General features: G+C 46.2%; 1 protein-coding gene across 1 annotated transcript in view; it reads right to left on the bottom strand.

The window, feature by feature from the left end:
• Nucleotides 1-13,300: 13,300 nt before the first annotated feature.
• foxred2 (FAD-dependent oxidoreductase domain containing 2) overlaps nt 13,301-20,023 on the bottom strand; it is a 31,732-nt gene continuing 25,009 nt past the window's right edge. Inside the window, exons 8-9 of the mRNA XM_080217311.1 lie at nt 19,092-19,262; nt 13,301-17,029 (exon numbers count right to left, since the gene is read on the bottom strand). Coding sequence (XP_080073437.1) covers nt 16,875-17,029; nt 19,092-19,262 — 326 coding nt within the window. The 3' untranslated portion in view covers nt 13,301-16,874. The remainder of the gene's footprint in view (nt 17,030-19,091; nt 19,263-20,023) is intronic.

Below are 20,023 nucleotides of genomic sequence, written 5' to 3'. Positions count from 1 at the left end.
TGTTGCCCCATAGCTGGCGTGGGTAGCAACGTCCTGCCCAATTCAGTTACAGGCTGAATATTCTTATGTGATGCACACCGCACCATCAGTGGAGCTTTGTGGGTTGTCTGGAGGCAGATAGGAACATCAGAAAGCAGAGTGGGAGTATGAATGACCCCACAGCTTGCTTCATATTTACAAAGACCAAGACTGTTTTTTGACTTCAACTGTACTCTTCCTCTTTAAGGGATCCAAAGATCTATCAGTCTCAGCCTTTAATACACTCAACTGAACAACAGAGGACTCTCAGTTCCCGGGGGGGAGGTGGGCGTGAGAAATTCAGAGATTCACAGGCTTCTCGATGAAGAAATTTCTCTTCTCAGTTGGAAATGGTCTCTCAGCGCCAACTCTGAGTGTCAAACACTCTTGGAACCTTTTATCAAGCTCACTGCTGATTCTTCTCAACGCGAGACGGTATGGTGGCGAGGTGTTACATTTCACTCGGAGTCTGTGTTGCTGTGGCAACGTGCACTTCTACGTCAAAATAAAGGCAAAGGACTGCAGATGTTGTAAATCTGAAATAAAAACAGAAGACTCAGCTGGTCTGGCAGTGTCTGTGGTGAGAGGGACAGAGTTAATATTCCGACTTCTTCAGAGCTCCGAAGCTCTGTTATTTCTGTTTCTCTTACTCCACCAATCCTGCCAGACCTGCTGAGTTTTTCCAGCGCTTGCTGTTTTTATATGTACTTTTCCATGCACCTGGAACTATGAACAGTAATGGTGGAGGCTCCAATGTTCTTTCTTCCACGTGGAGATTCAGGAGCTGACTCATCTCACTGGAGTAAAACTAACAGGAGGATACACACACACACACACACACACACACACGAGCTGTGGGGCAGCTCGGTGGCACAGTGGTTAGCACTGCTGCCTCACAATGCCAGGGAGCCCGGGTTCAATTTCAGATCACTGTGTGGAGTTTGCACATTCTCCCCATGTCTGCGTGGGTTTGCTCCAGGTGCTCCGGTTTCCTCCCACACTCCAAAGATGTGTGGGTTAGGTGGATTGGCCGTGATATCGTGAATGTAGCCCAATCCATCACGCAAACCAGCCTCCCATCCATTCATTCTGTTGACACTTCCCGCTGCCTCGGAAAAGCAGCCAGTATAATCAAGGACCCCAGACATTCTCCCTTTCACCTTCTTCCGTCAGGAAAAAGATCTGAGGTCACGTACCAACTGACTCAAGAACAGCTTCTTCCCTGCTGCCATTGGACTTTTGAATAGACCTACCTCACACTAAGTTGATCTTTCTCTACACCCTAGCTATAATTGTAACACTACATTCTGCTCTCCTTTCCTTCTCTATGAACAGTATGATTTGTCTGTATAGCATGCAAGAAACAATACTTTCTACTTTATACTAACGTGACAATAAATCAGATCAAATGTGTAGGTTAGGGGGATTAACGGGGTAAATGTGTGGGGTTACAGGGAAAGTATGGTGGGTGGGCATGGAAAAGACGCATTTCTGGAGATTTGGTGCAGACCCGATGGGCTGAATGGTCTCTTCTGCATTGTAGGGATTCTATGATTCTGTGACATTGAGATTGATAAGGTTCGCTGGCCCCAATCTCAGTCACTGCTGAGTGTGTGAGTACAATCTACAGCGGTCACCCCCTGGCAGAAGGGGTGGCACAGTGGTTAGCACTGCTGCCTCACAGTGCCAGGGACCTGGGTTCAATTCCTGGCTTGGGTCCCTGTGCAGAGTCTACACATTCTTCCTGTGTCTGCGTGGGTTTCCTCCCACAGTCCAAAACACATGCTGGTTAGGTGTACTGTCCGGGCTAAATTCTCCCTCAGTGTACCCAAACAGGCGCCACAGTGTGGTGACTAGAGGAATTTCACAGTAACTTCATTGTGGTGTTAATGTAAGCCTACTTGTGACTAATAAATAAACTTTAAAAAAAACTTCAAGTTGGCATAGATTTTAAAGGGTTATTAGAGAATTTTACCGAGGCAAATTCATGACACAATACAGAGGGGAAATAATCGCAGCATCAGTTACTGGTGAGTCATTTTTTTCCCCTGAAGGACATGAGTAACCTAGTTGAGTTTCTAGGACAATCCAGCAGCTTGTGTGATTACATTTCTGATGTCAGGCCGGGTTTATTAGATTCTCTTTCATACCTTCCCTTTTTTTTGAAAAATTATGTCAGCACGTCTTTCAGACTGTGGGAGGACACCCACGTAGACACGAGGAGAATGTGCAGACTCCACACAGACAGCGACTCAAGCCCGGGATCGAACCCGGGTCCCTGGTGCTGCGAGGCAGCAGTGCTAACCGCTGTGCTGCATGGTGGAGGGGCGGCGGGGGCAGGGGGGGAGAGGGTGGTGTGAAAATTTGACAATGCTGGGGGTACCAAACCCAGCATCTGGAAACGCAAGGTCTCTGTGTCCTGCTCTGTGCTAATCTGGGCCCATTTTAACGGGGGAAATCACAGTTTGAAGGGAGCTGGGGCTGGGGGAGGGCCAGAGTTCCTGTTGCAGACTCGCTCTTACTCGCTCTCACTCCAGCAATGTCAGTTATTGAGGGTGTGTATATACAGTTATTGAGGGTATGTGTGTACAGTCAATTATTGGAGTTGTGTGTGTACAGTCAGTTACTGAGGGTAAAGGAGTGGTGAAAGAAATAAGCCCACACACCAGCCGCAGAGCAGCCGCTGTAATTAATGGCGTTTGGTGCTGGACATGGCAGGACCAAGAAGGAAACTCCGTTTCGGGCCAGCAATGTTAATGGAGTCGAGGCAGGTATTGCGCCTCTCCAGCTGTGTATTCTCTCCTCCACCCGTCGCATCATCTTTTACTGGATTAGTGCCCTTCCCTCTTCTGAAGCCTCCTGTGGATGCTATTCAACTTGAGAGGGCATCATAGTCTTCCACACTATCCAATGGGAGGTCACCAGGCAGTAATGAAGAGTGGGATCCCTGCTTTGTCTCTCGCAGAGTGAGGTGGGATGATCGTTTTGCTGCTCCCCAGGCAAGATTATTCCTGTTGACCATCAGTGTGGGATGGATAAAGAAAATTACCCACATGTAAGGGGAAAAAAAACACAACCCAGCCTCTGTCCCCCACATCCTGGGTGTAACCTTCATCTGCGCCTGGCAGACAAAGTGCTGACTGCACCTCCGGCATTGACCTGACAGCAACAGCAAACCAGGGACTTGTCACACCAACCTGCAGTGGGTTTATGGTGGCTACAATAATTGACACGCACCCTCAACTGACTGTACACACACACACCTGCAATAACTGACTGTACACACACACACTTGCAATAACTGACTGTACACACACACACACTCGCAATAACTGACTGTACACACTCACACTCGCAATAGCTGACTGTACACACACACACCTGCAATAACTGAATACACACACACTCGCAATAACTGACTGTACACACACACTCGCAATAACTGAATACACAGACAAACTCAATAACTGACTGTACACACACACACTCGCAATAACTGACTGTACACACACACACCTGCAATAACTGAATACACACACACTCGCAATAACTGACTGTACACACACACACTCGCAATAACTGAATACACACACAAACTCAATAACTGACTGTACACACACCCTGACTAAATGACTGTAAACACACATCCTCAATAACTGACTGTATATACACACCCTCAATAACTGTACACACACCCTCAATAATTGACTGTACACTAACACTCAATAACTGACTGTATGCAAACATCCCTCAATAACTGACAACGCATACCTGCAATAATTGATTATACACACACCCCCTCAATAACTGACTGTATGCAAACATCCCTCAGTAACTGACTGTACACACATCCGCAATAATTAATTATACACACACATCTACAATAATTGACTGTACACACACACCCTCAATAATGACTGTACATACACACCCTCAATAACTGTATATACACACCCTCAATAATTGACTGTACACACACACCATCAATAACTGACTGTACACACACACTGAATGCAAACACACCCTCAATAACCAACTACACACCCCCACAATAATTGACTATACACACACACTCTCAATAACTGACTGTACGCACACACATTCAATAACTGACTGTAGGCACACAACCTCAATAAGCGACTATATACACACGCTTTCAATAACTGATTGTACACACACACCCTCCATAACTTACTGTACACACACCATCTGTAACATATACTGACAGAGTTCTGATCTTGAGCATTGAACCCAGCCCAGGGCTGTTTGGTACAAGAGTAGTGAGCTGGGTGGGGCTGTAATGCAGGCTTCCAGACATTCAGTGAACCGTAACACATTCAAACTGGTGCTTGTATTCAAGGTTATTTGCAAAACCAGCAGCCGTTAAAACAAAGCAGTTGAGGCTACCTCACTGAATGTTTTTCAGGCAAGGATAGACACATTTTTGAACAGTGAAGGAATTAAGGATTATGATGAGCTGGGGTGGGGTAAGTGGAGATGAGTCCACGAAAAGATCTTCTATTGAATGGCGGAGAAGGCTCGAGGGGCCAGACGGTCTACTCCTGTTCATAGTTCTTACGTTTTTTTTCTGGCCAAGCGGCCTTCTTCTGCACTGAAGGGATTCTATCATTAGAACAAAGGAAATTACAGGACAGGAACAAGGCCCTTCAGCCCTCCAAGCCTGCACTGACAATGCTACATGACTGAACTAAAGCCCCATATCCTTCCGGGGGCCATATCCTTCTACTCCCATCCTATTCATGTATTTGTCAAGATGCCCCTTAAAAGTTTCTATTGTATCTGCTTCCACTACCTCCCCCGGCAGTGAGTTCCAGGCACCCACCACCCTCTGTGTAAAAAACTTGCCTCACATCACCTCTTAACCTGCGCCCCCTGGTAATTGACTCTTCCACCCTGGGAAAAAGCTTCTGACTATCCACACTGTCCATGCCCCTCATAATCTTATATGGACTTCTATCAGGTCGCCCCTCAACCTCAGTCACTCCAGTGAGAACAAACCAAGTTTCTCCAACCTCTCCCTCTTGGCTAATGCCCTCCCTGCCAGGCAACATCCTGGTAAATCTTTTCTGTAACCCTCTCCATTCTAAATGTAAGTTATGGAATGCTCCAGCCTCTCCGTCTGTCTGTTCTGGATCACTGCATTAAATGAAAATTCTGACCTTCCCTTCTCGGGTCTTTTGGCTTTGATCAGCGTCCCTGTGCTTACCAACCCACCTGACCAAGAGAAACAATTCCTCCTTATTAACCCTGTTCAAATCTTTGGGTGTGGAGAATTACAGAGGCGGAATGCGTCAGACAATGGGCGGATTGTCTCTGTTATCAGCCTCTCAATTTACCCAAACACTTTGAAAAACAAGGTTCAAGTCTCACCGTAATGTCTCTCCAACCTTCCAACACAGGATAACGTTGGCCCTGAGATTCCCACTCTAAAAGTATTGTTTAAAAAAAAATTTCAAAAAATTCGGTGCGGAATGGAGTGAAATTTACAGCCACCTGTCTGCTCTTTGACCCCTGGTTACTAAGGAGTGGGATGAGATTGCATTATTGCGGTAATTCAAGCAGCCACCTTTACCCTAAAGTTAAATTAACCAATTAAAATATTCAACATTTTAACTTAGAAATTAGTCCAGAATATATGAGGACCCAGGTTTGATTCCAACCTTCAGTGCAGAGTTTGCACATTCTCCCCGTGTCTGTGTGGGTTTCCTCCAAGTGCTCCACTTTCCTCCCACACTCCGAAGATGTGTGGGTTAGGTAAATGTTAGATGATCTCTTACCAGGCTGATACCAGAGATGAGGGGGTTAGCTTATGAGGAGAGAGTGAGTAGATTGGGCCTGGACTCGTTGGAGTTTAGAAGGCTGAGGGGGGATCTTATAGAGACTTACAAGATAATGAAGGGGCTAGACAGGGTAGAGGTAGAGAGATTCTTTCCGCTTAGAAAGGAAACCAGAACTAGAGGGGCACAGCCTCAAAATAAGGGGGGGCCAGTTTAGAACAGAGTTGAGGAGGAATTTCTCTCAGAGGGTGGTGAATCTCTGGAATTCTCTGCCCATTGAAGTGGTGGAGGCTACCTCTTTGAACATATTTAAATCACAGGTAGATAGAATTCTGATCGATAAGGGAATTAAGGGTTATGGGGAGAGGGCAGGTAAGTGGAACTGATCCACTTCAGATCACCCATGATCTTATTGAATGGTGGGGCAGGCTCGAAGGGCTAGATGGCCTACTCCTGCTCCTATTTCTTATGTTGTCTTAGTGTCCTAAGATGTGTAGGTATGGGGGATTAGCAGGATAAATGTTATTGGGGTTATTGGGATAGGGCCTGGGTTGGATGCAGACTCGATGGGTTAAATGGTCTCTTTCTGCACTGTCGGGATTGGAGATCACTCCGATTGTGGCTTTAGGGTGAGTAGGTGTTAAAATCAGCTCTTCGCCTCCGCGCCCCCACAGTGACCTCTGCAAACCAGGGCTATTAACAAACACAGATTGATAAACCACGTGGACCAAGAGTGGAAAATCAGATGAATAGATTTAACAGTCTGGTCGACTTCCCCTCCATTAATTTGTAGGTTAATCGATAGTGTCCTCCCCCGCAGGCTCTGACTAATCTCCCCCACTTACTAATGGCAAATTCATTACCTAGTCTGAATGACAGAAACATGCAGCAGAAACAGAGGCCGTTCAGGCCATTGTGCCAGTGCCAGTCTCCTTAAGACAGCTATCTGATTGGCTCCGCGACGCCTGGTCTTTCCCTGTAGAATGGTTAACTTTTCTCCTCCAGCTGCTCATCCGATTCCGTTTATCACTGAGTCTGTTTCCAGCATCCTGCCAGGCAGCGTGTCACAACACCCTGAAAACAAATCTTCCCTACGGTTCTTTTGCTATTTGATGTGGTGTTAAACTGTACAAATGTGAGGGGGAGGGTGGCTTTGTGGTTGGTGGAGTTTTATGATGCGGGTGTTGGATTGGGGAAGAGATATGACAGGATCATTCATTGATTAATTAGTGTTGCCTCAGTGGCCTAATAAGGATAAGGCAGTGGCCTCCTAAGCCAGGGATTGTGGGTTTGCATGTCATCTGGTATGTGTGTGTGTGTGTGTGTGTGTGTATGCGTGTCGTGGTGGTTAGCCCTGTTGCCTCACAGTACCAGGGACCCAGGTTCAATTCTGGCCTTGGGTGACTGTGTGGAGTCTACACATTCTCCCCACGTCTGCGTGGGTTTCCTCAGGGTGCTCCAGTTTCCTCCTACGGTCCGAAAGATGTGCGGGTTAGGTTGATTGGCTACGCTAAATTGACCCTTAGTGTCAGAGGATTAGCAGGGTAAATATTGAAGTTATGGGGATAGGGCCTGGTTGGGATTGTGGTTGGTGTAGACTCGATGGGCCGAATGGCCTCCTTCTGCACTGGTGGGATTTTATAATGGTGTTCTGATTGTCTGACTGTTGGGGAGAGGGTGAGTTGGAAGAATAATTGGGCCAGGATAGTGTGTCAAAATATATACCCCATTTTAAAAGTGCACATTTCATAGAATAGAATCCCTACAGTGCAGAAGGAGGCCATTCGGCCCATCAAGTCTGCACCTATTGTCCCTGACAGAATACCTTATCCAGGCCCTTTCCCCCTGCCCTAACCCCACATTTAGCATGGCCAATCCCCCTAACCTGCAATCTTTGGACTGTGGGTGGAAACCGGAGCACCCAGAGGGGACCCACCCAGACATGGGGAGAACATGCAAACTCCACACAGACAGTGACCTGAGGCTGGAATCGAACCTGGGCCCCTGGCGCTGTGAGGCAGCAGTGCTAACCACTGTGCCACCACCCATATTTAATATCGTCATTGTGTCATTTATTGAATGTAAGTAATGTCGACTGAAGCGGAAGGGTTTTGTCTGCAGTACAGACTGGGATATCAGGGGAGGCAGCACTGGTGTGGAACTGTAATTACATCATAAATTTACACAGATCGAGCCCATTATCATTACGAGCAGATTTCTACTGAAAAGAACCGAGACTGTGCACAGCTTGATCAGAGAAAGTAAAGCTTTCAGGCGGATGTGTGCACAAGTAAGATTTGGCAGATTGCGATGGGATTCTCTCCACTTGCCTGGATGGGAGCAGCTCCAGTAACACTCAGGAAGCTTTGACACCATCCAGGACAAAGCGGCCTGGTTTGATTGGCCCTTCCTTATGTTGTTCTGCTGCTATCGTACCTATTTCTCTAACCTCTATGGCCACCTGAAGTCTTTTACACTTCCTCAGTTTGTCAAATTACTGATGATTCATTTCCTGCTCATTTTGAGGTTTGGTCCCCACTGTTTGCCAATATCAACAGCTCAGTAGCATCACCTGCAGGAACCTAGAGGCATTACAGTTGCTTATATTATCTATATTTAGCATTGAGGGCCATTCAGCCCGCATCTGTCCATTCAACAAAGTCATACTGACCTGCACCCGATTACTATCTCACTGCCATGGCTCCATAGCCCTTGGAATCCTTCACCCAGCAATGATCTATCAATCTCAGTCTCGAAAGCACCAATGATTTCGATTTTGGGGTGGGACAGTGCCAGGGACCCGCGTTCAGTTCCGGCCTCGGATGTGTGGAGTTTGCACATTCACCCTGCGTCTGCGTGGGTTTTCTCTGGGTGTTCCAGTTTCCTTCCACAGTCCAAAGATGTGCGGGTTAGGTGGGCCGAATGGGCCCCCTTCTGCAGTGTAGGGATTTTATGACTCTCTCACAGCCTTACTGGGGGAGAGAGTCCCAGGTTTAAATGCTTGGAAAGGAACTGTTTTCAGTATTAGGGCAAGAACAGGGAAGTGGGAACAGACGGATAACCCTTTCAACGTATAGTCATAAGAACATAAGAAATAAGAGCAGGAGTAGGCCATCTAGCCCTTTGAGCCTGCCCCGCCATTCAATAAGATCATGGCTGATCTGAAGTGGATCAGTTCCACTTTCCCGCTTTCTCCCCATAACCCTTAATTCCCGTCTATCAGAAACCTATCTACCCGTGACTTAAATATATTTAGCGAGGTAGCCTCCACCACTTCAATGGACAGAGAATTCCAGAGATTCACCACCCTTTGAGTGAAGAAGTTCCTCCTCAACTCTGATCTAAACTGTCCCCCGCCTTATCTTGAGACTGTGCCCTCAAGTCCTGCTATCCTTTCTAAGTGGGAAGAATCTCTCTATCTCTACCCTATCTAGCCCCTTCATTATCTCATACGTCTCTATGCCTCAGCCTTCTAAACTCCAACAAGTACAGACCCAGTCTATTCAATCTCTCATCATAGGCCAACCCCCTCATCTCCGGTATCAGCCTAGTGAACCTTCTCTGTACTCCCTCCAAGGCCAATATATCCTTTCGCAAATGCGGTAACCAAAAGTGCACACAGTACTCCAGTTGCATCATTCAAAACATTCAATGTTTACAGAGTAGCCCTGAACTGGGGAACAGCTTTAACAACCGCCTGCATAGGTCCTGCATAGCTCTGACCTCTCATTCATCGATCTGGACTCTGGCTCTGCTGGCCAGAGAGGGGGATCCAGGGTGGGGCGAGGGGGGGTGGGTGATGGGCAGGAAAACATCATCAATCTGCTGACACCTTCCCGCCTGGAGGGCCAGTGGAAAGGAGCAATGGGCACAGCTCCAGCCAGTTATACGGTTGAGGAGTGATCTGATAGATAAAATATTTATAGGGAAGGACAGGGTGGATCAGGCTGTGATGTTTCAGCTGGTTGAAGGGTCTAGACACAGTAAAAAGTCTGACAACACCAGGTTTTAGTCCAACCTATTTATTTGATAATATACTCACAAGCTTTCGGGGTTAGTCCCTTCGTCAGGTGAATGGAGAGTTCTGGCCTCAGACAGAGCATATAAAGCACAGACAGTTTAGAGATTACTGATTAGAATGCGAATCCTTACACCTAAGCTGCTGTTCAAGACCTGAAGTGGCTGATAATGTGAGTGGAAGGAGCACTGATCACAGTTTAAAGAGATGTGTATTGTCTCCAGACAGTACAGTAAGTGAGGTTTTGCAAACCCAGGCAAGTCACGGGGGTTACAGATAGTGCGACATGAACCCAAGATCCCTGTTGAGACCGTCCTCATGTGTGCAGAACTTGGCTATCAGTCTCTGTTCAGCGACTCTGCGCTGTCGTGTGTCGTGAAGGCCGCCTTGGAGAATGCTTACCCGAAGGTCAGAGGCTGAATGCCCGTGACATTCAGCCTCTGACCTTCGGGTAAGCATTCTCCAAGGCGGCCTTCATGACACACGACAGCGCAGAGTCGCTGAACAGAGACTGATAGCCAAGTTCCGCACACGAGGACGGTCTCAACAGGGATCTTGGGTTCATGTTGCACTATCTGTAACCCCCGTGACTTGCCTGGGTTTGCAAAACCTCACTTACTGTACTGTCTGGAGACAATACACATCTCTTTAAACTGTGATCAGTGCTCCTTCCACTCACATTATCAGCCACTTCAGGTCTTGAACAGCAGCTTAGGTGTAAGGATTCACATTCTAATCAGTAATCTCTAAACTGTCTGTGCTTTATATGCTCTGTCTGAGGCCAGAACTCTCCATTCACCTGACGAAGGGACTAACCCCGAAAGCTTGTGAGTATATTATCAAATAAATAGGTTGGACTAAAACCTGGTGTTGTCAGACTTTTTACTGTGTTTACGCCAGTCCAACGCCAGCATACCCACATCATGAAGGGTCTAGAACCAGGGGCCACAAGCTAAAAATTAGGGCCAAGCCATTCAGGAGAGATGTTAGAAAATACTTCCACACACACAGAGTGGCAGAGGTTTGAACAAAGAACAGTACAGCACAGCAGCAGGCCCACCAAGCCTGTACTGATCATGTTTACCTATCTAACTAGCCGCTTATATCCCTCTATTCTCCATCGGTTCATGTGCCTATCAAGATAAGTCTTAAATATGGCTAACGCAACTGCCTCAACCACCTCACTTGGCAGTGCATTCCAGGCCCCCACCACCACCCTCTGTGTAGAAAGGTTCCCCCGTACATCGCCACTGAACCTTTCCCCCCCTTACCTTGAACTTGTGCCCCCCCTTGTAATTGTCATTTTTGCCCTGGGAAAAAGCTTCCAATTGTTCACCCTATCTATACCCCTCATCATTTTATAAACTTCTATCAGGTCACCCCCCTCAGCCTTTGTCTTTCCAAGGAGAACAATCCCAGTTTCTCCAACCTCTCCTCATAGCTAATGCCCTCCATACCAGGCAACATCCTGGTGAGCCTTTTCTGTACCCTCTCCAAAGCCTCCACATCCTCCTGGTAGCGTGGTGACCAGAATTGGACATGGTATTCCAAATGTGGCCTAACCAACATTTTAAACAACACTCTTCCTCAGATGGACGCTGGTTCCATCGTTTGGTTTAAGTCTGAGATAAACTATTGAGCAGGGATATCGAGGGATATAGGCCTAGGACAGGTACATGGGATTAGGCCACAGATCAGCTATGGTCTTATTGATTGGTCGAGTGGGCTCGAGTTCACTTAGCAGAACTGCTCTCGAGAAACAAAGGCCAGTACAAACTAAAAAGAGAGGGGATAAAGAGGGAAGACATTTCCCTTTGCCCCTTTCAGGACATTCACGGTAAGGAATAGATTATGGCAAGGATAACTCTAAACTGCGTTTTCATGTAATTTTAAATTAAGCTTCTTAAGCATTTTAAGAACCTTATTTACTTTACATGCAACAATAATTAACAATACAGAATCCTTTTCAACATTAAAACGTATTACTGGCACATAAAACCTTGAGGGTGAATAAATTAAGGTTCAGCATGTCACTTCTACAAGTTTGCCAGTGTAGACACTGTTGTAATTTAGGAAACTCAGTGGTCATGACAACACAGCAAGATCCCACAATCAGCGGTGATAACAAAGGCACCTGTTTGTGGCAATGTTGTATTTAAACCTGAAATATTACAACTAGTCTTCCCTGAATAGCAGAAAACGTGCTGTCCGTGTTCAGCAGGTTAGGTTTTGATATAAGCGTGAGGGGTGACTGGATTTTCAGAGATTTAATCAGCTGCTTTGTGAAGCGAGGTCAGTAACTGACAGGGAAGCTCCGAGCATCACCTGGCATCGCCAAACATCAAACTTAGTTTTCAAACATAAGATAGCAAACATTTAAAAACGTGTCCCCAACTGCCCCACGTATCAAACTGAACAATGCAAAAATAAACTACCTGCTACTTACATATTTTAGGCTTTTCTTCATATGAATATACATTATATAATTTTTTTTTCCAAATTCTGTGCAATGTGATTGTGTGTACACTTCAGTCTGTATCTGTGCATGTCTTTGTGTGCGCGCGTGCATACACCTGTTGGTCTGTGTCCATGTCTGTCTATGTGTGTGTCTGTATCTGCATGTGTTTGTGCCTACATATTTGTGGGCTTGTGTGTGCACCTGCGTGTGCTTGTCGGTCTCTGTTCATGTGTGTGCCTGTGTTTGTCCATGTGTGTCCCCTTGTGCGTGCATGTGCATATATCTGCGTGTCTTTGTATGTCCATACTGCGTGTCTGCATACACGTGTCCGCATGCGTTTCTGCAGCTATGTGTCTGTGTCAATGATGAATGTCTGTGTGTATCTGCGCACGTGTCTACGATGCGTGTCTGCACATGTGTAATGTTCTAAGAATGTTAGAGTTGTAGAAAGAAAATAACATGGTTTGCACACATGGATTCAAACAAACACAACAGGTTTTATTGAAGAGCTGCTCTCTCTGTACTGCAGAATACAAAAAGTAAAACAGCAGCCTAAGCACACACCCTAATGACATCACCATCAATTTTGTTCAGCTCTTAAAGCAACCTGCAACCTTTCTAAAATATATAACATCCCTCCATCTTTACCTCTGTGGTAATGACAGCAAATGACTACAATGTTATACATAGGATCAATAATACACTAGACACGACACCATTAATCATTATATACAGTCAATGAGAAAATCGATCAGGAGGATGTCAACTCCCCTTTGGTTATTTACAACATTCTGGATAAAAGCAAATTATCGCGGATGCTGAAATCTGAAACCAAAAGAGAAAATGCTAGAAAATCTCAGCAGGTCTGGCAGCGTCTGTAAGGAGAGAAAAGAGCTGACGTTGAGTCCACATGGCCCTTTGTCAAAACTGGGCTTTGTCAGCTTTGACAAAAGCTCATCTGGACTCAAAACGTCAGCTCTTTTCTCTCCTTGTAGATGCTGCCAGACCTGCTGAGATCTTCCAGCATTTTCTCTTTGGGTGCAACATTCTGGAATTGGGCAGTTCTTGAACCTAGAATTATGACTTGGAACTTCAGTAGATACTTCTTCTCTTGGAACTAAGTCTGTATCATTCTCACTTGGTATAGTAGCAGAGATACAATCATCAGGCAATGCAGATATGACTAGGTCTTCCGTTATAATCTTCAGAACACTCGGGACTAAAGGAGCTGATAGTTCTGGGGATGATTCTGAAGAAGTTGTTCTGAGATGATAACAATTGGGTCAGCATGGTATCGCCAAACTAGCTCATCCTCAGTTGAACCATGTAAGAAATTGGCTGGTACTCATTTCTCACTCGTAGCATAATTATACACGTACACTCGATCTCCTGGTTGAATTGTTTTGCCCTCACTTCTCCTCTAGTAACTTGAGATTGTTGTCGACGCTCTACCTCTGAAGTTTCTGGAGGTAATAAATCAAATGTAGTTCTCAACTTTCTCTTTAAGAGTAATAGTGCAGGTGAACTTTGGGTAATCATATGAGTAGTGTTTCTATAAGATGCCAAAAAGCTATTCACACGAAGTGATAACAAACCTTACTCTTTTGGAGCTTTTAAAGAACGTTCCAAGGATTGTACAAATACTTCAGCAAATCCTTTAGTTGATGGATGTATTCAAGAGGTGGCTGGATATAGCACTTGGGGCGAATGGGATCAAAGGTTATGGGGAGAAAGCGGGATGAGGCTATTGAGTCGGATGATCAACCAGGATCGTGACGAATGGCAGAACAGGCTCGATGGTCCAAATGGCCTCCTCCTGCTCCTACCTTCTACGTTTCTATGATAAGGTTCAGATTTTATATGTTGAATACCATTTACTTTGAGATAATTCTTAAATTCTTGTGAAGTAAACTATGAATAATTATTGCTCACAATCTGTTCCGGTTTGCCAAATCTTACAAACATTTCATCAAGTTTTTCAATGGTTTGCTCAGATGTAGAAGATCTCATGATAACTTCTGGCCACTCTGAGTGTGTATCAATTGTGATTACAAACATGTAATGGAGCAGCGAAATCTAGATATAAACATTGCCAATGCATTTTAGGCCAATGCCAAGAATGTAAAGGAGTGGGGTATTTCTTATTTGTGCACAGGACTGGCACTGACCCACTTTCTCTTCAATCTGAGCATCCAGACCCAGCCAAACATAACTACGTGCCAATCCCTTTATCCGGATTATATCAGGGTATCCTTCACGTAGCTGTTCAATGCTCATCCAGACTAAGAGGAATGATCACTCGGATTTCCCACAATTGGCATCTGCCTTGGATGGTCAGCTCAAGCTTCCTTTTCACACATTGTCTGCATCCTGATTTGAAACTATGCATTCCAGCTATCATTCCTTTCAGCACCACATCCCCATCACAAAACCATTTCTGGTTTGTCTCTCAACTTGAGAAAGCTGTCACATGCAAATGATCTACCAGTGAAAAGTAAAGAACATTAGCAAAACTAGTTGGTGGTATCTGCTCAATAGGTAAAGGTAAACATGATAATGCACTAGTATTGCATGGCACTCTGTTTGACGATGCGTTATATCAAAAGAATATGCAAATTAGATCAGCAACCATCATTGCAATCAGCTAGCAGCTAATGGAGATATACCTCTATACAGCCCAAAAATAGTAGATCTATGATCTGTCAATAATGTGAAAAGACGATCACATCAATGCTGATGAAACCTCAGTATGCCAAATATTATACTCAATGCTTCTTTTTCCAGCTGAGTATAGTTAGATTCAGCACCAGTTGGAGGATGTGAAGCTATCGGGCATTCTCCCAAACGCATAACATGTGAAGCGATTACCCCTACTTCATAAGATGAAATGTCTGCAAGCAAGCAGTAATGATAGCTTCGGAATAAAATGAACCAATACTTCAGACTTCTGCAAAGCATCTTTGACATCCTTGTCACATTCTGTCGTCCAGTCCCGTGACTGTTTCACACACAGTAAATTAAGCAATGGCTTCAATGATGCAACAAAGTTTGGGACAAATTTTGCCACAATAAATTTACTAATCCCAGAAAGGATCTCAATTGTGTCACGTTAGTCAGATGTGGTGCTTCTAAAATATTTTCTACCTTTTTAGGTGCTTTATGTGTGTTTTTACTATCAATAATGTGACACAAATATTGAACCAAAGGCTGGAAGAACACACTTTTCTTCTTTGATAGTTGGACATTGTGCTTGAAGATGTTCCATTGTTGCTTTTGTTATTTAAGTAGCTCCAGGCTTCATTTTCTTCACTGAAAGTAGCCACGGATCCTCACTGATCTGCCATTTCTCTTGTCTTCCCAGTACTTTTTTTAAATCCAGAGACCGCTAACTATATTTTTTTTTCCTCGACGGGCTCAGCTGTACAGTAAAGCATCCACTCTTTACAAATTAGCCAGATAATGCCTGGAATCGCACCCTTCTCTGATTAGAAATACCTCCGTCTTTTAGAACCATGCAGAGAGCTTTTTCTTACTGGAGTCTTCCTGGCACCGGGACATTAGATTTGTTGTTGCTGTTCCCCAGTGTTCTAATATTCGAAATGTGGACCCACAATTTATTTTTCTTGCTACTCAGGATCTTTTCTCGATGAAACAAGATCTCAGATTGCTGCCAATTTTCTTTCTGCAATGTTCTAGCTATGCTGTTAACTGTGTTGGGGATTGTGGGTTTTAACAGAAAGAACATGGTTTGCATATATGGATTCAAACTAACACATAACAGGTTTTATTGAAGAGCTGCTCTCTCTGCACTGCAGGAAACAAAACTGAAAGCAAAACAGCGCACACCCTAATGACATCACCATCAAGTCACGTGATCAGCTCTTAAAGCAACCTGCAACCCTTTTTTAAATATATGAGTGTGTCTGTATGCGTGCGCGTGTCTCTGCGTACATGCGTCTGTATGCATGCGTCTGCATCTGCCTGTCTGCATGTGCACGCGTGGCTGCGTGTGTCTGCATGCATATCTCTGCAGGTCTGTGTATGTGTGTGCGTGTCTGTATGTGTGTACGCCCACGCGCGTTTCTGAGTATTTATGTCCATATGTGTGTTTCTATGAGTGCATGTGTATGTGTGTGTGTATGTATGTATGTACACATGCATGTGTATGTACGTGTGCACACGTTGGGGTGTGCATGCAGGTGCCTGCCGGGGTGTCGGAGTATGTGTGTGTGTGTGTGTGTGTTTGTGTGTGCGTGCGCGCGCATGCATGTGTCTGTATGGTTGGGGGGTGCGTGTGTGTGGAGGAGAATGTGTGTGTCTGTGTGTGTGTGTGTGTGTGTGTGTGTGTGTGTGAGAGTGTGTCTGTGCAAGTGTGCACGCTAGTGTGTGTGAGTGTGTACGTGCACGAGTGTGCCCGTGTGCATGTCCTTGCATGATTCAGTCCTGCAGCATGGTGAAATTGTGCGCACTCAGGCCTCACTTGGTCGAAGTGCACAAGCTGCCGTTCTGTACTCAGTCACTAAACAGTTTCACCTCAGGATGGTTGCTGCCCAACTGCCCTGGTCATGGACAGGTGCTGCTGTCAGTGGACCTCGATCGAGACCGTGTCGCTGGGAGAATGGTCCAAAGAGCCCAGCCATGGGGTCACCTCATCCAACAACCCTTGCATCTTTAAGTAACCGTGGCGACAGAAAGGTGGCACGTGCTGGTTGGTTAAAGTGAACTTGAAGCAGGATTCTGCAGGGAAATGAAATCCCATTAGAAAATCAAATACATCCATAAAATTCAACTGCTACAGCGACACACTGCTCAAAATACCCAGTCCGTTAAGGAATGGACTTTCATTTATATAGCGCCTTTCACAACCTCAGAAGCCCAAATGTGCTTCACAACTGATGCAGTATTTTGAGGTTATTGTCTGAAATGTGGCAGCCTCAGCCTCCCAGGGTGAATGCGTGACCTGGTGTGACCAGACCACACAGATAGGAAGAATTGCAGCTGTGTGGAGCCAAGGAAGAGCTGAGCACTCGATAGTGGGGAGGGGAGGGTGAACAAACTCCATGCGTTTCCGCTTCTGCTCTGGATGAGACAGCGATACCCTCCATGGTCAAACAGCCACACACACGCACACGCAGTGTCAGGAGGCCCTGGAGGGTGGAACTGTACCCCACCAGGAGTTAGCAAAATAAACAAAGAAGTGTCTCTAAATTGTACGTAACTGTGTGGCTCGGGTGCACTATAGGAGGAGGCTATTCGGTCCATCACATCTGCAATGGGTCTGCACCGACTCTCTAACAGAGCATCCTACCTAGGCCCTTACCTCTGCCCCATCCCCATATCCTCCATACATTTACCTTACCAAACCCCCCAAACCTGAAACATCTTTGGACTGTGGGAGGAAACCCAGACACAGGGAGAATGTGCAAACTCCACACAGACAGTCACCCAAGACCAGAATTGAATCCGGCTCCTTGGCGTAGTGAGCAGCAGAACTAAGCACTGTGCCACCACGCCACCCTCAGAGGTTCCAGGAGTTAGAGGTTTCAACCTCCACAGCACAGCAGAGCACAGGTAACCTCAGCATGGTGGCACAGTGATTAGCACTGCTGCCTCATAGTGCCAGGGACCTGGGTTCGATTCCCGGCTTGTGGATCACTATGTGGAGTCTGTACGTTCTCCTCGTGTCTGCGTGGGTTTCCTTCGGGTACACTGGTTTCCCCCCCACAGTCCTAAGATGAGGGGTTAGGTGGATTAGCCATGCTAAATTGCCCCTTGGTATTAGGGGGACCAGCTGGGGTAAATGCATGAGGTTATGGAGATAAGGCCTGGGTGGGATTGTGGTCGGTGCAGACTCGATGGGCCGAATGGCTTCCTTCTGCACTGTAGGATTCTGATTATAAAAGCTCGAAGCTCCACAATGTGACACATCACGTGGGCTCAGGTTCAGTGCTGTTAGCTTATCTAAGAAGGGCTACAATAAACTGCTGGATTAGTGAGACTGGGAAGATGTGAAGTCGTATTCAGCCCATCGAGTCCACACCAACCACAATCCCACCCAGGCCCCGTGCCCATAACCCCATGCATTTACCCTAACTAGTCCCCCTGACACTACGGGGCAAGCAAGCATGGCCAATCCACCGAACCCACACATCTTTGGACTGTGGGAGGAAACCAGAGCACCTGGATTGGCAGCACAGTCGCACAGTGGATAGCACTTCTGCTTCAACACGCCAGGGACCCGGGTTCAATTCCCAGCTTGGGCCACTATCTGTGTGGAGTCTGTACACTCTACCCGTGTCTGCGTGGGTTTTCTCTGGGTGCTCCGGTTTCCTCCCGCAGTCTGAAAGACGGGCTGTTTAGGTGCATTGACCATACTAAATTCTCTCTCACCGTACCCGAACAGGTGCCGGAGTGTGGCGACTAGGGGATGTTCACAGTAACTTCATTGTTAATATAACTTCAGTGTTAATATAAGCCTTACTTGTGACTAATAAATAAATAAACTGTAAACTATTAAATCCACGGGGAGAACGTGCAGGTGCTGCACAGACAGCAACACAAGCTGGACTTGAACCCGGGTCCCTGGCGTTGTGAGGCAGCAGTGCTGACAACCGTGCCGTCCTTATCTCATCCCCGTGGGGCTCTGTGACACTGTTAGCCCGCTGCAGAGGCTGCCTGAGCAAACAATCACAGAGAACGGAACAGTCTCCCAACCCAGAGGGAAAACAGCTCGAGTTAGAGACACCTGGAAAGCAGGAAGTGTGGGATTAGCGGGATTTATTACGAGAGGATGTCACACCTGCAAAAAAGCCCCGGAGGTCAGTGCCCAGACAGTTCTCCAGGAAGCGACGCAGTGGTAGGATGTGAGCTTTGGCAGCTGTCCAGTCTGTCAGGAGATCCTCCACAACGTGGTGGATGCTGTGTGGCCGGGGCAGTGGCCAGAACTTCGGTCTGTGCATCATCTCAGCCTCTGAAAACAAGCAGAAAATTAACCCCTAATGAGCTGTGTTCCTGGCGCTTTTCCCCATAAACCATGTGCCCTGCTCCCCGTGAACTGAGCTCCACACTGCTCCCTACGTTGTTTCCCTGCACCGCCTGCATGCGGTTCGCTGTGCGTGAATCTACGCTACTCTCCACACACTGCGGCCAACCCGGAGGAAGCTGCTACTGAACCCACGGGTGGGGAAATCAGAGGCATGATCTAGCTAACCGGCTGGTCTGTGAGCACAGTGAGATACTGAACACTCAATACACAACTGAAACAGCTCCAACCTTTGAAATACTATTTTGTTCACAGCTCACTGAGGTTTCTCTCAGATTCCATCCCCCCCGACACTGATGTGGAGGGAGAGAGAGAGTGTGTGAGATTTCAGTAAAGAGTAATGAGCTGAGACTTAATAAAGTGCCCAATGAGAGGGCGTAGAGCCTCAATAAAGAGCACAGAGAGATGGGAGCTTCAGTAATGTGTGCTGAGAGACTAACTTTCAACAAAGAGCAGTGAGAGAAGGGCAAGACTTTTAAACAGTGACATTACAGAATCACCACAAGTTGGCTGGTTGGTTAAGGAGCTGCCATTAGGGACTGTCTTCAAATTGCTGTAAATTAGAAAATCATAATCATTCTAAACAAAGAGATAAACTTGGATTTAACTCAGAAGTGCCAGGAGCAAGCTAGGGTCAATATAATATGGTAACATAAGGGAGGTAAAGTCAAGGCAAGGCAGGACAGCTC

The sequence above is a fragment of the Carcharhinus amblyrhynchos genome, chromosome 35 (assembly GCF_965287045.1).
Source record: "Carcharhinus amblyrhynchos chromosome 35, sCarAmb.v2.hapA, whole genome shotgun sequence".
NCBI classification, from domain to species: Eukaryota; Metazoa; Chordata; class Chondrichthyes; order Carcharhiniformes; family Carcharhinidae; genus Carcharhinus; species Carcharhinus amblyrhynchos.
Note: the sequence above shows the minus strand (reverse complement) of the source record. Positions and strands in the feature narration are given on the sequence as shown.